This window comes from Gordionus sp. m RMFG-2023, chromosome 4 (genome assembly GCF_954871325.1).
Source record: "Gordionus sp. m RMFG-2023 chromosome 4, tfGorSpeb1-WG-v2, whole genome shotgun sequence".
NCBI lineage: Eukaryota > Metazoa > Nematomorpha > Gordioida > Chordodea > Parachordodidae > Gordionus > Gordionus sp. m RMFG-2023.
Window position 1 is genome coordinate 12,958,670 of NC_088778.1, and position 22,796 is coordinate 12,981,465.

The 22,796-nt window shown below is 27.0% G+C and overlaps 1 protein-coding gene across 1 annotated transcript; it reads right to left on the reverse strand.

The window, feature by feature from the left end:
- Positions 1-303: 303 nt before the first annotated feature.
- On the reverse strand, positions 304-16,340 carry LOC135927994 (uncharacterized). The gene is made up of 10 exons (XM_065464289.1): positions 16,175-16,340; positions 15,888-15,968; positions 15,744-15,847; positions 15,545-15,699; positions 12,796-12,885; positions 1,595-1,681; positions 1,380-1,534; positions 1,010-1,243; positions 572-762; positions 304-520 (listed from the first exon to the last, which is right to left on the reverse strand). The coding sequence occupies exons 1-10, from the start codon at positions 16,287-16,289 to the stop codon at positions 362-364; spliced, it is 1,371 nt and encodes a 456-aa protein (XP_065320361.1). The 5' UTR covers positions 16,290-16,340; the 3' UTR covers positions 304-361.
- Between the last annotated feature and the right edge of the window lie 6,456 nt (positions 16,341-22,796).

Sequence of the window (22,796 nt, forward strand, 5' to 3'; positions counted from 1 at the left end):
TTTTTTGCTTCAGGAGGTTATTCAAATTTTTCAGGGGGCTCAAGCCCCTGCGCTCCCCTCCCTAGTGACGCTACTGTATGACATCAGAGATAAAAAGGCTTATTGTGGCTCCAAAAAATGGTTAGCTTTAAAAATGGTAGGATCCTTAAGAATATCGGAGATAAAAGGGCATATTGTTTGGCAAGACAAAATTAGCTTCAAAAAATAAGAATCCTTAAGAATAGATATATAAATTTATTTAAATATAAAAATATACTATATATTGTACTTTCAATATGATAAAAATAGTGAACAATATATAGTTTTCTATTGAATTAATATATTCCAATAATTAATGCATTAATGATATAAGATCTATTTATTATTCTTCTTTTTCACAAGATTGATCATCACCTTTATCCGACAAAAGAGGAATCACAACTTCATTCCAGTTATCAGCCCAATAAGTTTTATTGGATTCAATATACTTTTTAAGCCATTTAAGTTTTGTTGATGCATTAGGAAATCCCCGTAATAAATCCTAAAATAGTAATTTTAAATTTGATTTAAAGTAAATATATATGTCTAAAACGGTTAATTGAACAAAAAGGTCCTCTTTATTAGTAAATAACATTCCATTTTCTCCAGGTGTAACTAATTCCAATATAGTTGGGTAATAATAAGCTAAGACGGGTAAATTGCAACCGTACATATCTAAAATCTTCATCGGTAAATCTAGACCACTCGAAGAGTTATGTAAGCATACCCCTAAATCGGAGGAGGCTTTCGTTTTTTAAAATTTGAATTAATTGAATTATTTTATATTAGGTTAGGTTCAAACTTGATGTTTTGCTCCTAATGTATTAAGATACAATTATCTTAACTGATTTATTTATTCAAATTTTTTAGGTGCAGAAATTGTTATTTGAAAACTTTTTTACACTTATTTTACATATAATAAATTTCCTCATTCTACTTGATCCATAGTTTGAGTAATTTACTAGAGTTTGAAAGTAGCCTTATAAATTACTTAAAAGTGTGAGGTAATCCGATGAATCTAACCATATAAAACGAAATGTAATAAATTCGTAATTTTTGTTTGTTATCATAGATTCGTAGTATTCTCGGAGAGGACCCCTGCCAGTTAAAACGCATACAATCATAGGATAACTGTTAGAAGATGATGGAACATTGGTTTGAACCGATTTTAATTTTAGCTCGTACATATCCATAGCATGTATTAAATATGAAAAATCTTCGTCCTCTAATCGAATGTATAAACGTTATTTAAATATAATTATAATATATTAGATTAATTAGTAAGATATTTTAGAGTTAATAAATGAATGGACACTAGCATTTTTTTAAAATTATTTGCAAATATAGGTTTATCAAAATACCTGTCCAACTAGAGCTGCTTATAATTAATGCTGGGCGATCACGCTTGTACTCGGTTATAATTGATTCATCTTCTTTAACAGTTTGGAAGGTAAATAGAGTTTCGGTCACTGAGATATTAGATACGTTGGAGCTTTTATGAATTAAGTCTATAGGACTTTAACATGAACGAGATGAATAAATTATGTTATAAAAAGAAAAGTAATAAAGTGATTACAATAATTTAAGGAAAAGTGTATGCTTGTCTTCTATCGAAATTGGCGCTGAGAAAAACATTTGAGGAAAATCGTATAAAATTTTAGCGCTTTAGAATAATTATTTTTTTTAATTTAAAAAAAAATATAATAATATATACAAAGATTAATGCCGATTTTAGCTTAAAATTAAAAATGTTTTATTTTGTTCAGGATATTTTGAACACATCTATGTTAGTTTGTTCTGGGTTAGAAATTAATATCAGTTTGATCTAGTTAAGTTTTTATACTTTTTTAAAATGTGCTAATATATATTTTTAATTGAATCATAATTTTAATAACTATTGATTATTTTTATTAGTATTTTCCATATGATTTATTAATTTATTTTATAATCAATATATCAGGTAATTAATTATATAATAACATTAAAACCAAATATATTTTTAAATACTAGTAATAGGAGAGGCCAGGGATAATTGACGCAAGGGGTTTATCGGTTCAACGGATTTCATTTTAAAAAGTAACGATTATAAATTAAATTTGTTCTAAAATAGAATTCTATGATAAAATAATTTATATTATTTAGTTATTTAAATTTTTATTTGTTATGACATGTTTTTGATGTGAAAATTACAAACATGACAAAATGGACAATATATGAAAGTTAAAACTCTATTTTAAAATTTCGGAAAGTTTCAGATTGATATGTAAGGCTTAAACATATGTTAAGATAAGATCATATTAGTAATATTACAACCATTGGGGTTAGAGAATCGTTGCTGGTCGGCGCAATCAATCCATTAATTTTTATAATATTATTATGGTACTACTCATATATATAAAAATTCTAAAGAAGCAATAATATTGTATGAAAATGATATGTCATCAAGAAAAGTAACATCTATTACAGTTAAATATAATATTTTATAAATTTAATATATAAAATGATAATTATTATCTAAATAAATCAAATAATATGTCAATCACAATATATATTTATATATATCACATTCACAATATATATTTATATATATCACATTCACAATATATATTTATATATATCACATTTACAATATACATATTTATATATATCACAATATATATAAGATTTGAGTTTGTTAGATATTTATTTAGGTCTGATATTATATTAAAATTGAAATGTCATGAAGTAAAACTTTTCATGGTTAAGAAGCTACTTCTATTAAAACAGCAGAATAAAAAATCAAGAAAACACATTGTTAAGATATTAATAACAGATGTTTGTATAATATGTAAACTGAACTATAAAATTTTCATAATTTTGAAAATTGGTTTCAATGCAGAATGTATAAAGGTTGGACGCATACTTGCCATGGGTTTGGGGCTACTAGGTACAAAAAATTATTTTAAACTTTTTTCGAAGAACTATTAAATATTTAAATAATACAGTGTATATTTATAGGTAAGTATTTAAGGTGTAGATTGGTATTTTGCAAGATCTTATGATCATTATTTTTGGAGCTATGATGATTTTAACAAAAATTGTGACTAGCCCTGGTTTTCCCTTTCATATAAAATAGTAAAAAAAAAATCAATGATTTAATATAATAAATTTAAATTTTTATGAGTCCACTTATCTTAAAAAATAAATCATTCAATAACAAATTTTATCAATTAACAAAATATTTTGATATTAAATTTATAATATTACGATAAAATCCTCATTCCAATGATAATTTAAGAAATCTTCTTAACTACTTTCTTAAGAATGTCAAGAATCCGTCTGAGGTATTAAATATAAATATAATATAAAACTAAATCAAATACCGTAAATTAATTCGGTAGTGGCGCCGATTTTATAAATGTAAAAATCTTTTTATTTATAATAACTTAAGTTTTCTTTAACATATTCCAAAAAGATGTATATATATTTTAGATTCACGACTTGTCACCCTATTAAACACCCTTCTCCCCATAAAGCAAAATGACTATTTTATATAACTAGTTACATATTTACTCATCTAACCTTTCCCAAACCAAATAAAAGTTATAATTATAAAAAAGGATCTTAAATGATAAAACTTTAAATAAAGATAATGATTTCTATAAAATTATATTGTTTCATCTTTTTAACTCCTCCCCCCCCCCCCTCTCCTTCAAAAAATAAATAATTATATATGTTTTTAAACGGAAGATAACATGTGAAAAAATAAATGCTTCGGATTCTCTCTTTATGATCAATAAACTGTTCTCATTGAGTTTATGGATAATATTCATTGAAGTCTGTCTATGGGTAAGTGCTCCCTTAAATTCATACTTTAGTAAAATCTTTCAATAGGTTGTTATTTAATGAAGCGTTATTGGAGGAAGATGAGAATGTAGGAATGATGGAAATATCAGCATTAACTTCAACGGGAGAATATGCGGAGATATCCATAATCAGTCTCCACAATTTTAAATTACATCGGTCATTTAGACCTTTAACTAAATTGCGTGTTATATCAGACAAATGGGTGGAGTTTTAATAACCATATGCGGCAAAATATTAGTAGAGGCGGTTATCAGTAATTATCTAAAAGGTTAGTTCTGTGGATGGTTAAAGATACTATCGTCATGGGATGGGAATGGATCAAAGAATGGATTGATAATATTGATTGGGGAAAGGTTTTTAATAATGTTGTTTTGTGAACAAAGTTCCGTTTTTTTGTAAAAAATGATGAACAACCTTCCTTTTATTTTTAAAACTTTGAACGTGAACGCGTTTTTTTTGATGAACGCATTTGTTTTTTATGTTCGTTCAATTATAAAATATTTTTATTCATTTGAATATAAAAAATATTAATCTAAATTTTTTAAGAAAAATGAGTTATTTTTTAATTAACTGTTTCCTTTATCATATTTGAATTTTTTTAACCAGCCACTATTTCAGTCCTATAGTATAGTTTAGCGTAAGCATGGAAGTTGATATTACATCATCCATCTGATTCTGAAAATTCAAGATTAGATTAATTAACATTACTGTAGTAATATAATAAATATTAATCTTTTTGTACATTGTTTGCTGCTATAAGTTAATATAATGAAAAATTTATATATTAACTTTCTTTTTGTTAAATAATAATATATACTAAATTGATTAAACATATATATATATGAAAAATAATATACGAAAGATTACTTTTTGAATCATCACGCTTTTTTTAAATATAATTCAATCTTGATTATTTGTTTTACTAAATAAATTGTTGTTCACGTTTAATTCTTATACCAAGCATTATAGTTGTACTGAGCGAATCCCTAACTTAAATTACAAAAATTACCATGGCCCAAATATAACAAATGGGGTTATTAAATTAATGATTATTTTAATAGATACATAAAGTAAAAATCATTAAATATTATATATACAGATATAAAATAGTTAATATCTTTAAAAAAAATTTATTTTTAGTGTGATTATTTGAAATTTCGCTATTATTTTTAAGTTTCTACAAAGGGATTTACATTTTAATAGTTGAACATAGTGTTGTTAATCGACTGAGTCGAGTCGACTGAGTCGAAAACTGAGTCAAGTTTTGGGTGAAAAAAATCGACCCAAACTGACTTGAGTTATAAACTCAGGTCATGAACTCAAGTCGACTCAAGTTATGAACTCAAGTCATCAACTCAAGTTCATAAAATATTCGTCCTCTAGTATTTTATGGACTTGAGTCGTCGACTAGAGGACGAATATTTTATGAACTTGAGTCGTCGACTAGAGGACGAATATTTCAGATCTATTATTAATTTTGATAGTTTTTGTATTTTACTACTTTCGACTTCCAACTTGAGTCGTGACTCGTGAATATAATTATATAGTTAGTTAAGTCGACTAGAGGACGAATATTTTTATAAACTTGAGTCGTCGATTAGAGGACGAATATTTCAAATTAGATATTATTATTTAAGATATTTGTTGTTATTTACTTTTTAATTTAGACCTCCAACTTGAGTTGTGAATACAAAATATATAGTTGTCGACTAGAGGACGAATAGTTCTCTGAACTTGAGTCTAGTGTTCTTAATTTGCTTGTAAAATTTACGATCCTTTTATATGCTCAGGCCGACCCTAGGTCCAGACTCGGGGTTCAGACCCGAGGTCGTGTCGTGTAACGATTTAATGAACAAGTTGATAATTAAATATTTTTTTATTGTAATAATAATAATCACTGATAGAGGGCGGGTCTAGGTCTTGGGGGGGTCAGGAATAATTTATCATAACAAAATATCGATATATGGGTTCTTTAGATTGAAAGTATTCATTTTTTATTATTGTATATATTTTTTATTATAATAAAATTTTGAAAATAAATATATTTGTACTCGTAACCCCAATGTTAATATTCTTGGTCATACTCGGGAAAAATTTGTCCATAAAAAATTGAAGTGCTATAAAAAATGGACAAAGCAATTTTTCTAAAATGTTTTAACGTAATTTTATTCTTTACATATATTTATAAGGTAAAAATTAATATTTAAGAAAAAAATCATTTTGTTTTTAATTAATGCGAAATTTAAAAAAATGAAAATTTAAGTTTATGAAAAACATACGGGGTATCTATTATCCTTTCACGTTTTATTTTTAGATTTTTGAATTTTTTTTATATATAGGTGTTAATTCTAAGTAAATAAATATAAATAAATCGTCAAATATGTTAAATTAATTAGGGTTCATCTATATCACGTATATCACCTGGAACTGGAAGTACTTGTTGTCACTTAAATCTGTCATATAATTAAAAAAATAAGTCAATCATAAACATCTTTATATTGTCATTAGTGGTAGTCCTAGACAAACTAGTGACTTCTAATTTGCCCATCAGATTCGATATAAAATGGCATCTTTAACAAAAATAAAATGTTAAAAATTTTTTAAAAAAAGTTATATCTAAAATCATTTATTTTTATAAATAAAATCGAAATCCATATTTTTTTAATATTAATAATTAATTAATAAACATTCTGCCATATTGTTATTTTTTGCGCATTCTGTTTATAAAAGTGTGCGATAATCTCTTCAGAATCTGTTTTTAGTGAATTTGGTGATATTGACTTGACACATCGCCGTAAACGTAAACTGATTTCTGATAAATAAGTAAATTTTGGTATTTCTAATAAGAAATCTTCGATTTATTAATGTTAAATATTGTTTAAAATATTTATTCTAATTTCATAATATATTTGTTTATTATTTATTATATATATAGATTAATGTTACTTATTACTTATATAAAAGTTATTTAACAATAAAAATATTTATATACTTTTAGAATTGCAATAGAATTGAATATAAACTATAACTGATCATTATAATATATTTAAATAAATGACATAAAAATTAGAAATGATATCGGATCGGTAATTGGTCGATATCAATTTAATATCGGGAATATCGGATCGGGCCTCCAAAAAGTGATATCGGTACATACCTACTTAAAACCCAAATTTATTAGTTATACCTTTAAAACCCGTGATGATCCTGGATAGTTGACATCCCTTTAAAAATTATGACATATATAATATTGGGAATATAACTTTAATATAATAAAGAAAAACTTTTTATTGGCCATTATTTCATCACAAATTATAAATTTACATTTCTTTTTATTATTTATACATGCATGAATGACGTTGAATTTTCATATTGGTCCACATTTAATTACAATATCAATATGTGTTAAAATAAAATTTTACTTTTTTATTTTTTTTCCGTCATGCATGGGTTACTCTTTTTGAATATTTACTGATATTTTTATTTTACCATAAAAATTTTTGATCAAAAGAAAGTCCCCAAAAATGGTAAGAAAATGAGAATAAAAAAAAAGCTTTATTAATTTAGAATGAATAAGATAAGAATAAGATTTAATTTAAGATTAGAAAATGAAATTTTTTTTTTTACTTTTCATTTATCCGAGCCCCAGGTGTAATTCATAGGTGGGTCTGAACCCCAAGTCTGAACCGCGGGTCTGGACCCCGGGTCTGAACTCCAGGTCTGGACCCCGGGTCTGTGCTCGGGGTTCGTGCTCAGAGCTTGTTTGGTCGATTATATAGACCCAAACCCCGGGTCTGGGTTTTACACAACCAACCAATTAACAACACTAGCATTATGTCTAGATTTAATAGTATCGCTATGTCCTATCATAGTTCAGAATTAAGTACAAACTTTCTGGCCAGATTTGTTTAATTTTATCGCTATTTTAAACACGTATATTTATTTTTTTCTTTTTATTTTATATATGTATCTACAAGTACATTTGATATTATTAAAATATTTTAATAGTTATTAACCATTAATGACTAAATAAAATAATTACCTAAAAGAGGTACTATAAATATACTTAATATATATTAAATACAGATGAGGAGGAATGCTAAAGAAGATCCACCCGTCATCTCTAGTTTTGATTATTATCACATGTCTGTCTTATATAAAATTCAAAATATGGTTGAGATATAATTTCAAAATATTCAGATACCTGCAAAATATATTATTATTTGAGAATTTTATTCAATCAAAAAAATGTAAATAAGAATTTTTTTGAGTATTCAATCAAAAAATGTTAATAAGAATTTATTTGATCAAGTAAAATGAGGAATAAGTTAATGAAGTAAATAATTGGTATTCATGATTCAAGTTGGAAGTCTTAAAATAAAATGTAAATAACAGATCAAATATCTTAATAATTAATTTAAAATATTCGTCCTCTAGTCGACACAAATTGACGACTCAAGTTGAAATTTTTAAGTACAAAATGTAAATAATAGAATCTTAAATAATAACATTTGATTTGAACTATTCGTTCTCTAATCTACTCAACTATATAATTTGTATTCACGACTCAACTGGAAGTCTAAAGTAAAAAATGTAAAAACAAAAAATATCTTAATTAATAATATTAAAAATATTCGTCCTCTAGTCGACTCATGTTCAAAGAACTTTTCTTCCTCTAGTCGACTCAACTTCAACTATATAATTCTTATTCACGTCAAGACTCAAGTTGGAAGTCTAAAGTAAAAAAATATAAAAACAAAAAATATTTTCATAATAACTAATTTGGAATATTCATCATCTAGTCGACTAATTTATATAATTCTTCTCAGTTTTCACAATTCAAATTAGAAGTCTAAAGTAAAAAAATGTAAAAAGCAGAAAAAATATTTTAAATAAATTAATAATTAATTTGAAATATTCGTCCTCTAATCGACTTAAATTGACGACTCAAGTTCAGAGAACTATTCGTCCTCTAATCGACTTAAATTGACGACTCAAGTTCAGAGAACTATTCGTCCTCTAGTCAATAACTATATATTTTGTATTCACAACTCAAGTTTGGGGTTTAAAGTAAAAAGTAAATAACAACAAATATCTTAAATAATAACTAATTTGAAATATTCGTCCTCTAGTTAACTCAAGTTCATAGAACTATTGGTCCTCTAGTCGACTCAATTATTTAATTATATTCACGAGTCACGACTCAAGTTGGAAGTCGAAAAAAATACAAAAACTATCTTAATTAATAATAATAAATCTGAAATATTCGTCCTCTAGTCGACTCAAGTTGACAACTCAAGTTCACAACTTGGGTCGACTTGAGTTCACGACTTGGGTCGACTTGAGTTCACGACTCGAGTCGACTTGAGCTCACGACTCGAGTCGACTTGAGCTCACGACTCGAGTCGACTTAAGTTCACGACTCGAGTTCACGACTTGAGTTTGAGTTAGTCGACATATTCGACTAACGACTCGAGACTCTGAGTCGGAGTCGGATGAACTCGACTTTTTAACAACACTAATTATATGGTATTTATTTATTTATTTTAATAAAATATTAAATTAAATTTAAAAAAAATTAATTCATAAAGTTTTGAACATGAACGCGTTCCTTTTCTTGAAAGTGAACGTGTTCTATTTCTGTCAATAAACGTTGAATGAGTTCGATTTTTTTAGAAATGTTTACAGCACTAGTTTTTAGCAATAATAGGAATATTCCCATTATTCCGGTATTATCATCTTCTTCCTATAAAGATTATGCTGATATTCCCATCAATCCGACATTATCATCTTCCTCCGATAACGTTCCACTAAATAAAAACCTATATAGGTCCATCAATGGCTATAACTTGAAGTATGATAAAATAATTACACCTAAAGATAGCAGTAAAGGTAGAACAAATCGGGGCGAACATGTTTGTAGTTTTAAAGAAATCTTTTATTTTAAGATTTATAATTCGGAGATTTTTTAATTATAGATTATTTGGATGCAAATAGCTGTAAAAAATTATTCTGTTGAGGGGGGAGGGGTTTCTAAGAGGGTGGCATGTCGTAGATTTAAAATATTTACATCATTTTGGTATAATATTTAAATTTGCTAAAGTTAAGTGGCGCTGATTTTATAAAATGTACAAATCAATTGTTTTTAATATTTTAAATGTTTTAAGTTAAATTTTACCGACGTTATAAATATTTTCATTTATAATAGTTTAAGTTTTTTAGGGAGTTGTGCCGAATTAACTTCCGGTATTGATTTAGTTTTAATTTTTTAACTTTCCCATATGGAATTCTCGAAATCTCAAATAAGTTAAAAAGATTTTTTAAATTATCATTTGGAATGAGGATTTTTATCATAATATTAAACATTTGATCTCAAAAAATTTTGCTAAATGATAAATTTATTATTAAATGATTAATTATTTAAGGTCTATATATGTGGGCTCGTAAAAATTTAGGTTAATTATTTGTAGATACTTAAAAATTATTTTACTATTTTCAATGATATAATAAAAGTATCTATAATTATATTTGGTTTTATTGTCATAATATAATTGCCTAGTTTATTGATTATAAAATGAATAATCTTATGGAAAGTAACAATACAAAATTATGAATATGGTTATAAAAAAGATGTATATTGGATTCCATATCTAATAAAATTACTTTAAAAATAAAAACCAAATAAAAACTTAGGAAAATAGGTTGAATTTCTTTATTTTATTATAAAACATTAATAAGAAATAACAACTAACTAACATACGTATATATAACCCCTAGAAATTTAGAACTATGCAGTGGCGTAGACAAGTGGGGGGGGGGCCCTCATAACCTCCGAAAATTTTTTTCTTATTGCGAATAATTTTATTTAAAAATGGTTTCAATTTATAAATAAAATTATATAAGATATGAAAATGAAATATATTTAAAAAAACATAAGAATTTTCAATTTTAAATGTTAACATGGTTTAAAAATATATATTAAAAATTATATATAAAATATTAAATAACAATAAAATTATATTGTAAATTTTTTCTAGCATAGTTAAATTAGATATTTATAAATTTAATAATAAAATTAATATTGTTAAACTAATTAGATTTTAAAAATTTTAATTAATTTTTTATAATTTTTAAATAAAAGAAAAATCATTTAATTTGGTAAATATAATGATAAAGGTGATAACTAATATGTTTGGGATTAAAAAATTTAAAAATAGAGTAGTTTCTAGATAGTCCAATCGCTTAAATTATGATGCATCTACGATTAAGAATTTTTATAAAATAAATATTTTTATTCCCCTTATTGATACATTTTTATTTCAATTAAAGGAAAGATTTATTAGTCACAATTTTATTTTAAACAGCTTTTATTTTCTTTTGCCGGTTGAGTCTGAATACACTTGAAAAGCGAGAGGATATTAAGACTCAGATTTTATTCTGATGAATTATCAAGATCGTATGTTAAGTTACTTTGTGATGTCGAATTTTGGTATACAAATTTTGACAGAATAGAGTACTCTTTGAGACCAAAAAATGCTTTGCAGGACCTTTCCATGTGTAAACTTTAATTTCCTACCCAATATCAAAAAATTGCTATTTATTTTAGCTACCTTACCGATTAGCACCTGCACTAATGAAATGTCTTTTTAAACTTTGAAAAGGTTAAAAACCTATTTAAGAAATAGGACCGGTGAAAGCCGTTTAAATGGATTCGCAATATTAAATATTTATAAGGGGATTATTCTAGATAAAAATTTAATTCTAGATAAATTAGTCAAATCTCAGAGAAAAATAGACCTCTCTTTATAAATTAAAATCATAAAATTGCAATATTATTATAATATATTCTTAGTCATAAAATTTTTATATTCAAAACCGAATGAATTCTTAGTCATACTATTTATATTTTTAATAAAAATATTGTATTTGCAATAAGAATTAGTTGCATCAAGCCTAATTTTTCAAGCCCGGCCCAGCCCGAAATTGTTTTAAAAAATTTTTGCCGGCCCGGCCCGAACTTTTAAAAAAAAAGTTTTGTCTGCCTGGCCCGAATTTATTTAAATATAGAAATTCATTTATACATTTACTCAAAATAAAAGATATATGTTATATGCCGTCTACTTTTTATAAATAAAATCAAATATTTTTATTTTACATAAAAATGTTAACATAAAATTAATATATTTAGATATTTTAAAAATTTCCAAAACTCAACACAACCCAGCCGAAATTTTTAAAAAAATATTAGGCCCGACCCAGCCCCAACTCGATTTTCCTACTTTTGCAGATCTCTAATAAGAATTATTTATGTTTTTTAATATACTCATTTGTATTAATTATAATTGTTAAATTAGATTTTTTTAAATACAAGTGCAAGAATTACTCATATTTTATTGTAATTTTATTTTTTTTAAATATAGTTATTTAGAATAATTTTTTAATATAATCTGTATAAAATTTCTACCATTTGAAATTTATTTTATTGTATATTATCATTAAAATAAATACATAGTTAAATAAAGGGGTGTTATTTATACTAAAGTATTTTAATAATAAATAAAATCTAATGCAAAAATTTTATTAAAATAATTACTTTCATAGATAAAGATATATTGAGTGATCATAAAAAATGGGAGGTTTGGAGGGCGATATTTTTCTTCTTTCTATACCAAATGGATTGAATTAATTTACAATTGACTAAACATTGATAAAATTTTCAGAATTATGCTTTTTGGCAAAAATTTAGTTACTAATATTTTTTCACCCCCCCCCCCCCCCCCCCATGGATCAATCCTGGCTACGCATAAAATAAAATACCCGGTATATGACTTATAATAAAATTTTGAGTTGAATCTACGTTGGAAATATGCAAATCAATTTTATATCGTTTTATTTATGAAAATTAAATTTTATAAAAGATTTATAAATTACTTGATATTATAATTTTCTATTAAGTCCATTTTCAAGGCATTTGATACACATAAATTGTAATCAGTCCATAAGCCCATTTTGATTTCTAGGCTAGATAAAAAATTGTAATATCATTATAATTAATTATTATTAAATGTAGGTTTATATGTCATAGGGGATAAGAAATTAAGTGTAATCCAATATTTCACTAGAGGTAAGGAGTAGCTAAAAATATTCAGAATTAAATCGAACCGTGAACGGTAAAGACCAAACTGAACCGATCACCACAATATAAAGACCGACAGGACTGTGGCCAGAACCGATTTTTATTTTGGTTTTACACATCTGTATAATATAATTATTAAACTAAAAATTCCGTTCATTTGTAAATATCAAAATAAGATAAAATCTGATAACTAACATAGCAGTAACAATCATTGGCTTGAGGGAGGGAAGGGGGGTTCTTGGCATAAAATAAAAATTATTAATTTTCATATTATTATACCCTAAGGTAATTTTATAAAAATCAAATGTATCTAGTTTCTAAAGCATTTATTGGCAGTAGCACTTATTTATAACAAAGGTAAAAAATTAAACTTTTTTTAAAAAAAAATCATTGTATGAGAAGCCCATAAATAAAAAAACTTAGACTTTAAGCACTCCCTTAATAAAAAGTTAGTGAAAATCAGCTTCACTAAGACCAAATTGATAATTTCAATTAAATAATTATGATAGACTGTATCCTCTTGCTTTATAATCTATTTCGCTTCTTTTTTTATAAGTCATCTGCTTGGAAATAATGGTAACAAGGAACTGAACTGATTCAGATTTAATTAGTTAACTATATAAAAAATTTGGCCCAGACTGAACCAAAGATAGAACCTAACCTATTGCAAAGACCAAACTATCGTTTCGGCATTACCCGTGGTGCAGAGAAAGACCATTAAATTCCCCTAATAAGGAGGAATCGTTAAAATTTAAATCATTTATAGTGCCATATTTGTTAAATTTTAAAGACTTGATTTTGCCGGAATTGCATGCCACAAATTGAAATTTCAGACTTCGCAGTGAAATTTTGAATCAATATTGATAACTCTCCATAAATATATTGTTAATAAATAAATAAAGTTAACCCCAAAATTTCATGAAAAAGTTGTCTAAAATTGATAGGGTAAGACCCTATACATAATATGGGGAACAATTCTGGTAAAATTAGGTTTATCAAAATCGAATAACTAAACTCCAAAATGATTTAAATATTCTACCAAACCCTCGATCATGATTAAGGCAAAAAAAAGGATAAATTAGTCTCTATTTATGCATATTATAATAGGATAAATCGCGGGTTCCTTAACCTATTAATATTTTCGTAGGTCTTGGTTAGTTCTATTATTATAATTATCACAAATAAAGCAAAATAATCATGGCTTCTAATGGGTCAATTTTTTTTGCGTTAATCAGTCCTGCCTACGATTACGACACATTTAATACATTTATAGTATTTCATATGTAATAAATATTTTTTATATTGTTGTTTTAGATAATTGAGTTTTAATTAGAACTTGACTTTAGGATCTAAAATCCAAGCTTTTAAAGGCTATTTTTAAGGTAACGCACTAAATCGGGTATAATTTCAAAAAATAGTTATTGACTGAAAACTGATCCAAAAAACCAACCAGAACATTGGTTGACAATCAATATACACTATTTTTTTTTCAAGTATTGCTATTTTATTTAGAAATAGTATACTATCGTGATTGCTATTTTTTGGTATACTAATATATATTTTTTAACTAGCACACCACCACTAAGTTTTTTTAAAGTAAAAAGTTAATCTTTAATATAGATACCACTTAATAAAACTAACATTTGCACGTTATTTATTCTTTGTTACAAATAAAATCATTTATAAATTATGACCACTCCCTACCCAATTCTAGAGTGTCAATTATTTAGTATAAATTTTATACTTAATAATCCTTCAAAACTAATGTAGTAATTGAGTTATATTAAATTTTATAATAAATTTTAATATAAAATTATAATAATTTTCAGGAACATTGGTCAAATTTTTATCCCTTCCTGGAAAAGTACTAGAGTCTAGACCTAGATTTCCAAAGAAATTTTCCAATGTAAAAAGGTCCTCTTATGAAATTAGTGAAGATTCCTGGTTTTGGCCCAAAATGTGATATAAAATATTTTTAATACAAATGTTAAGCAAAAACAAAAATAATATTGCCCTTTAAATTATTGTCTCTGAAATTTTGAAATTTGTTCAGAGAGGCGAAAAAATAATTTAAATTTCTATTTATTATAATAGAATTTTTGCACCTAAAAAAACACTTTGTATTGTTATTAAGCATGGGATATGAACTTTTGGCATAATACTAGATATTCCTATGTCATGATAAACTCATTACAAAAAATGTTTTGTGGCCATGCCCATAATATTTTAAGCCCTACACAAAAAATAATTAAACACAAGCTGCCCACTAGAATTTTTTTTAGCCCAGAATTATTTTTATTTTTTGTGAAGAAATAATCATAAATTTGAGGGTGGCCAACAAAAAAATATTTGCTTAACCTGAATTTTTATCGTCCCAGACTATATATATCTTTATTTTATAGTGAAGCCAATATTTTTGAGCTTGAATATACTAAATTTTTAGTTATAATTTATTCCAAATAAAATATTATTAACTCTTAATATTTTTAATACTAATCATATTTTAAGGCTAGATAAAATTAAATAATTTTATGTTTTTATTACCATTTATATAACTTATATAAATATAAATGTGTAGGATATTTTAAAGCAAATATAGTATGACCATAATTATGCCAATCCAAGATGATTTTACAATGCTTCCAATAAAATTTTGTATACAATTTTATAATAGGTAATACAAAAATGGCAGGAGGATTCTAAAGTAATATATTTAGTAAATAATTTGAAAAACATAATCTACTTGAATAAAAATAATATCCGGATTTTTTATTTTAGAGAGAATAATAAATACATTTACAATTGTCCATAGGAAATTTAAAATGAGTAATATCACATAAAATAAATCTATAAAAAAAGTTAGATATATAATGTTATATTTTATGACTCAGTTCAAGATTTGGAAATCTTCTTAGTGAATATACATGTATTAAGGAATTATTTGAAATTTCTTTATATGGAGAGGACTCTAAAAATAGTATAAATTAATTTATCATTAATATTAGTGTTATTTGAAAACCTCCAAGATTTTAGCCTAAAAAATATTACCTAAGCCTTTGGATTTTGCTAAAATGATGTATTAACGAAATCTAGAGGTTTAAATAATGATTTTTTAAAAAAAATCTTGATTTTATTGTCTAAAAATTATTTAAATTGAGGTACTAATTAATATACTTGCATGACAAATAAAATCAACATGGTAGCCTATTTCAGCTAAAGAAAGAGCGTGAAACTGCATCCGTGGACTTTGACTAATTTCACCAAGAACTATAACGCAGGCTTTTTTCATATTTCTTAAACGTAAAAACAGCTGATTTTGGATAACTAATTTAAATGCCAAATGCAAATTCTAGGTTAATGTTAATTACTGACCAGTCTAAACATACTTGCCAGCTCTGCTGTAACTTGATAAAACGAGACCAGACATGGGAAAAATATTCTAACAGAAGTATTTCGTTAAAAGCTTTTTTAAATTTTAAGATTTCTTTCAAAATACATAGGTTAGGCACCATACATAACTTATCACTATAAAAAATTTTAAACTACACTAAAAATTTTGCATAAATTCTTAAATAAAATTATTATTTTTATAGTTTATATAGGATAGTTCCTCCTACAGTATATTGATACTAATCAAATAAAAGAAAAATTATAAATTTAAGCTTATATTTATCAGCGGATACTTTTAAACATATTTAAACCAATACCAATACGAATCTAAAACACCGTGGAAAAATATATTCGATACTTATATACATATTTTTCAATACATTTCAGATATACATTTTTTTAAAATTTTTTTTAATAATAATTAACAAATACATATATCTATATTAAAAAACAAAATATGTAATAAATTTTCCAAAATATTATTGCCAAATACTATTATTTGTTTCTAAAATACCTTTAGGAACATTTTAAATCTTGATCAATAAAAAAAATTACCTGTTAATTGACTTTTATTGTAATGTTATCCATAATAATTGGTTTAAGTGGTAAAGGCAGACAGTCAAAACCAACCCCGCGATTTTGATAAAAATTACTATGGCATAATGTTAATACATTTATAATTGCGAATTGGTTAACGAAATATAGGATAATTGCGAAATTTTTTAGGTTCCATTTATATGACAATAACGTTGACTAACCCTAACCCTTACCCTACCCTAATTTAATCGGATAAGTGAGAAAATAAAAAAAATTTTATCGAAAAAAATTATTCGTGATTTATTATGCATGAACTGCACCTTTAACTCTTTTAATATTAAAATGGTAATTATAATATAATATAATAATGTTAAAATTATTTTTAAAATAAAACATCATTCCAAACGTTAACCCTCAAGCAAAAGGGAGAAATCATTGAAAAATTAAGCACTACTTCAAAAACACAAATAGCGTTAAATTATAAATGTCATGTTCAGATTGGAAGCTAATAAAGCAAGTAGGCTCACAATTTCTAAGGATAAACCTCCTGCAACAAAATGAGTGGAATAAGTTGTTACCTAAAGATAGAAGCAGCTTTATTGGTTTGGTTTATTCAAATGCGAAGTAAAAATTGCAATCCAAATAGGCCAGTGATTTTAGAAAAAGTTATGTTTTTTAGCCAAACATTCAATGAAGGTAATTATAAGTTTCTATAAATATTTATAGAATTATGTTGATATTTCATGTTTTTAACAATAATAAAAAAAAGAAAAACAATTAAATAATAATATTTACAAAATAAGAATCTTAATTTTACCATAAAGTAACCTATGATTGTTTAATTTAATAGTTTGTTTTTAATATTATTAACACTGCGAACGAGTAGTGTTGTTAAAAGGCCCGATTTGGGTCGATTTTTCAAAACGGCTCGATTAAGATTTTAGTTAAAATACCATTATGCAAGCATCGAGATTTGGCAAATAAATGCCTAAGCATTTCTGCCAGCTATGTGCAAAATCTTTAGGCTTACGTAATATTATTTTGGTTAAAATATTTATCGGGCCATTTTTTAATATCGAATCGGGCTTTTTAACAACACTAAGAACGACTGTTAAGATGATTAACACTGTAAAATTTTTGTAATATCATATATAAAAGAGGATGAATAGTGATAAGGACAGCATAAAATGTTATTCATATATTAACTCGCGCGAAATATATATATAAATATGATGCTCCATATTATTATAATATAATAAAATTAATGATGAATCTTATAAAACATATAAATATTCAGACGTTATATATGATTATTAAATAAAGAATCAAATGATGATTCTAATAAAATGTATCTATATACACTATACTTCTCACCAACACATCATGGAGGTAAAGCTATGTGTGCTACTTCCGCGTCTTCGCGTAATCCTTATCTCAAAATTGATCTTGATTTTGTATGTTACATGCATTCTCTATAACGCTTTTATCTGAATATAATTCTTTAACGATGGATGCCTCGAACAATTCCACCTATAAGACCGAATTTGTCAAAGGGAATTTCCCAAATTTAGTAGCGATGACAGTGCCTTAGGGAAATTGCAAAGCTTCTTCGATACAAGCAAGATTTCCAACGGGAAAAAGGCTCTTTGTTTCTTCGAAGTTTATTTGATAATGAGTTAAACAACATTGGAGAAATCTGTACGGAAGCAGATCTCCTGGGCCCTATCGCTCTTCTTTGCAAATTGAAGTATCAACATCCTTCAAGGACCGAGAATGCTAAGCTCTCTGTATACTACGCCGCCACGCAAGGCAACGAGGATACATTCACAGTATGGATCACACGCGTAGCCAGACTTAAAAAAGAATGCAAATTCGATGGCATTCAACGCATTATCGAGAAGGTGAGAGTTGCTCCGATTTCCGAAGATATTAGGAGAGCGGTCAGGAACTCTATGATGATAGAAGATATTTACAATCTAGGTCTAGATGAAGACATCAGGAAATGACATCAAGGGCGTGTTGAAAGTAGAAGCCATACATTTGGATGAATCACCTGTGGAATACAATAATCACATGGGCAGAGCTAAAAATAGCAACGAGACCATAAAACCCATACAGAACTCTAATGCACATGGTAAATCTCTTGTAAAATATAATGCTTTCACCAAGAAACCCCAGCACATGTATGACAAACTCCAAGAACAACATTTCGATGGACGCTACGATAATTACCGCGAAAAACGCTTCGATGAACGTTACGATATACGCTATGACAACTGCCGCCCACAAACGATTTGACGGACGCCACGACAACTACCGCGACAAACGTTTCGATAAACGCTACGATATTCGTCAGGATAACCGCAACCGTTTCGACAATCACTACGACGATCAATACAAAAATCGCCAACTGGCGATTGTTGTACTGGTACAACATCCATGACAACCACCACGACTATCGTTGTGACCATCGTCAAAGCCTTGATCAACGCGATGATTGCCATAGAGGCGATTAACCGAACCATCTATCCACGTACGGTCAGCATAGACATGACCCTCAAAATAGTAATGGTTTTCCGAAATATTCGCCGAGGTCCAATCATTACAATAATGACAATTATACCAATTAGTGATCTGCATCGGGCCTAATTTTTTAAGCCTGGCCCAGAAATTTTTTTTAAAAAGTTTTGCCGGCCCGGCCCGAATCAGAAATTTTTTAAAAAAGTTTTGCCGGTCCGCCCGAACCCGAAATTTTTTTAAAAAAATTTACCGGCCCCGCTGGAATTTATTTAAATATAGAAATTAATTTTTATAATTACTCAAAATAAAAGACATATGTTATATGTCGTATAGTTTCAATAAATAAAATCAAATATTTTTATTTTACATAAAAATCAATATAAAATTGATAAATTTAGATATAATTAAAAAAATTCCCAAAATCCGACCCGACCCGGCCAACCCAATTATTTTAAATAGAATTAGACCCGATTCCGGCCCGAATCCTATTCGAGCCGGGCCTAACTTTGCAGATCTCTAATACCAATAACAGATCTTATGATTATAAAGATCGTGATTGTCAATCGAACACCAACTATACTATGAACATCCAAGAAATCGATGATGAGGACGTCATAAACACCGATGTTAAAGAGTACAATCTTCAGAATCTGGAGATGAACAATTTGGAGGTCAGCGACACCAGATATAATGCGTACAACATCATGATAATGCGTACAACATCATGGTGAGCATTAACGATATACCCACGTTGATGCATGTGGACACCGGCACTAGGTACAAGATATTACCGAGGCACACAACTAAGGTTGTATTAGGCTGACAGTGTACGACGGCAGCGCTATCAAAATCATAGGCATAGTAAATGTTAACCTGATGTTTGAAGGAATCACACAAACGCTGGAGACTATAGTGGTAGATAGTGATAAGTGCTCCCTGTTAGGACGTGTATGGCTCCACGCTTTCAATAATATATTAAAAACGTTTATTGTGGGTAATGTAGATGATCATCTCGAGAAGATGATTTCGACTATGAAAAATGACCTTTAGGCAACCCCTTCCAACAAACTCAAAATGATCAGGCAAGTGAAAATATACTTGAAGCATATGGCGGTATCTAGAATCATATCCCCTAGAGAGCGCCATATGCCAGGATTGACGCAATGAGTCGTGGGTTGGACGTCTGGACAAAAGATAACATCATAGAAGCTGTATCTCAGGCAGATGGGCAAGTCCACTAACACCTGTTATCAAGAGAGACGGCACCAGGAGGGTGTGCCCTGACAAAAAATACCATAAACCCTGTTCTAAAGATAAACTATTATAGATACCCCTTATAGCGCACAAGCTATATGATTGAGAAGTTAGCTATGGGCAGAAAATTTACCAAAATAAAATTATAAGCAAACTTTTCTGCAGATTCCTACATATGAGGACTCCAAGGATTTACTCACGTTCTCTACCCACAAATGCTACCAAGCTACCGTTCGTTTTAAAAAGAAAACCATATCATGAGCATGAATGGCATAACGTGATGTAGATAGAGAAAGAGGCTTATTGAAAAACACCGTGACAGGTTCTAGGGAACGCTCGACCTATCAGAATCAAACAACCTAAGCATATAGAAAACGTTATCATGAACGTCAATGGTGTTTTCTACTAACATGTCCAAGGAAAACTAGATTTCTTTGGTGGGAGGAATGTGGATATGTCACGTTTTTAACAATAATAAAAAAAGAAAAAGAAATAAATAATAATATTTTAAAAAAGAATATTAATTTTACCATAAAGTAACCTGTGATTGTTTAATTTAATAGTTTGTTTTAAAATTTTATTAACACTGCGAGCGACTGTTAAGATGATTAACACTGAAATGATTGTTTTTTATTTTCATATTGTTGCATAATATATTATTTAATTTAATCGATATTCACAAAATAATATATTATTGTATTTTTATTTACGAAGCCTTTAGCCACAATTGATTGAACACAAATTGATTTACGATAGATATATTTATCCGGATTTTGTGTAAAAAGAATATATATAATTGAGAAAACGAATTTAATTGTATTATAAAAAGAACATATAATTTTTACGTTAAAAAAATGAACGATTTTCTTTATATGATAATTAATTTTGTTCATTATGTTTTATTAATAAATAAAGAAACCAGACTTACAGATTATCTACTACTTATTCTTTTTAGCGCGATTATTCTTTAGATTCTTATTCTACTACTTATTAATTTTTAGCGCAATTATTCTTTATTTGCGTCACATATGAAACTAATATCATATATAAAGGAGAATGAATAGTGATAAGGACAGCATAAAATGTGATTCATTTATTAACTCAGGCGAAATATATATATAAAAATGAGATGCTCCAAATTATTATAATACAATGAAATTAATGATGAATCTAATAAAACATTTTTATATCTAGACGTTATATATGATTATTATATAAAGAATCAAATGATGAATCTAATAAAAGATATCTATATACACCATACTTCTCACCAATTTTTCAAATTATAAGTTATAGGCATTCCTACTAACAGCTGGTCACAGAGAATTAGGTAAAGACAGAATATAAATTTTCATAATGTTTGCAATGAAAAAGGGAGTGCAGATATTATTATTGCAAATGAATGAAGCAAAAATACACTCCCATCTCTATTAAAGATTATCAAAGGAGTAATATTTAAAATTGTGATGAGACAGGACTATAATAGCAAGCATTACCAAACATTGGAATTTTATGTAATATAGGATGATCAGGATATTTTTAATCAATAAGATTAGAATTGGAAGGTTTAATTTACTTCAAAAATTAATTAATCTTATTTTTTATTAATGGCTATGAAAGCTCTGAGAATGACAAAGGGCATCTAGAGATATCTGATCATTCAATTACAGAAAATCAGGCTATTAATAGTTATTATACTTTTCTTGATTATGCCTATTATCATCTAAGGGACTAAAATTAACTAAGAAAGCTAGAGAATATAGTAGAAAAAGAATTATTTACTACACAATCTAGCCAAACTCTTAGCACGAAATATTTTTATTAAATCTTACATTATTTTATAATAAATGTTTGCATGTATAAAAAAATAAGCTCAAATAAAATATTATGTTAACAAAGTATTAATAAACTTTTATTCCAGCATGGCCTGTATACTTTTACATTTATAATATTAGAATTCATAAGTTTATTTTAAAAAGATTAGTTTACTTTTTAGAGGGTAATAAAAGCTCTGAAATGGTTAAGGGAATCTATAGATTTGATAATTTATAAAAAAATCAAGCTATTTATGGATAAACCTTCTTTAAATAGGCAC

Excerpts from the sequence above, each read along its gene's own strand:
- LOC135927994 (XM_065464289.1), bottom strand. The coding sequence starts at position 16,289 with ATGAAAAAAGCCTGCGTTATAGTTCTTGGTGAAATTAGTCAAAGTCCA. Across the intron at positions 12,886-15,544 it reads TTATATAAGTTATATAAATG|CCTAGAAATCAAAATGGGCT; the intron begins GTAATAAAAACA and ends TTTTTTATCTAG. Across the intron at positions 1,244-1,379 it reads AAGCAGCTCTAGTTGGACAG|AGGACGAAGATTTTTCATAT; the intron begins GTATTTTGATAA and ends ACATTCGATTAG.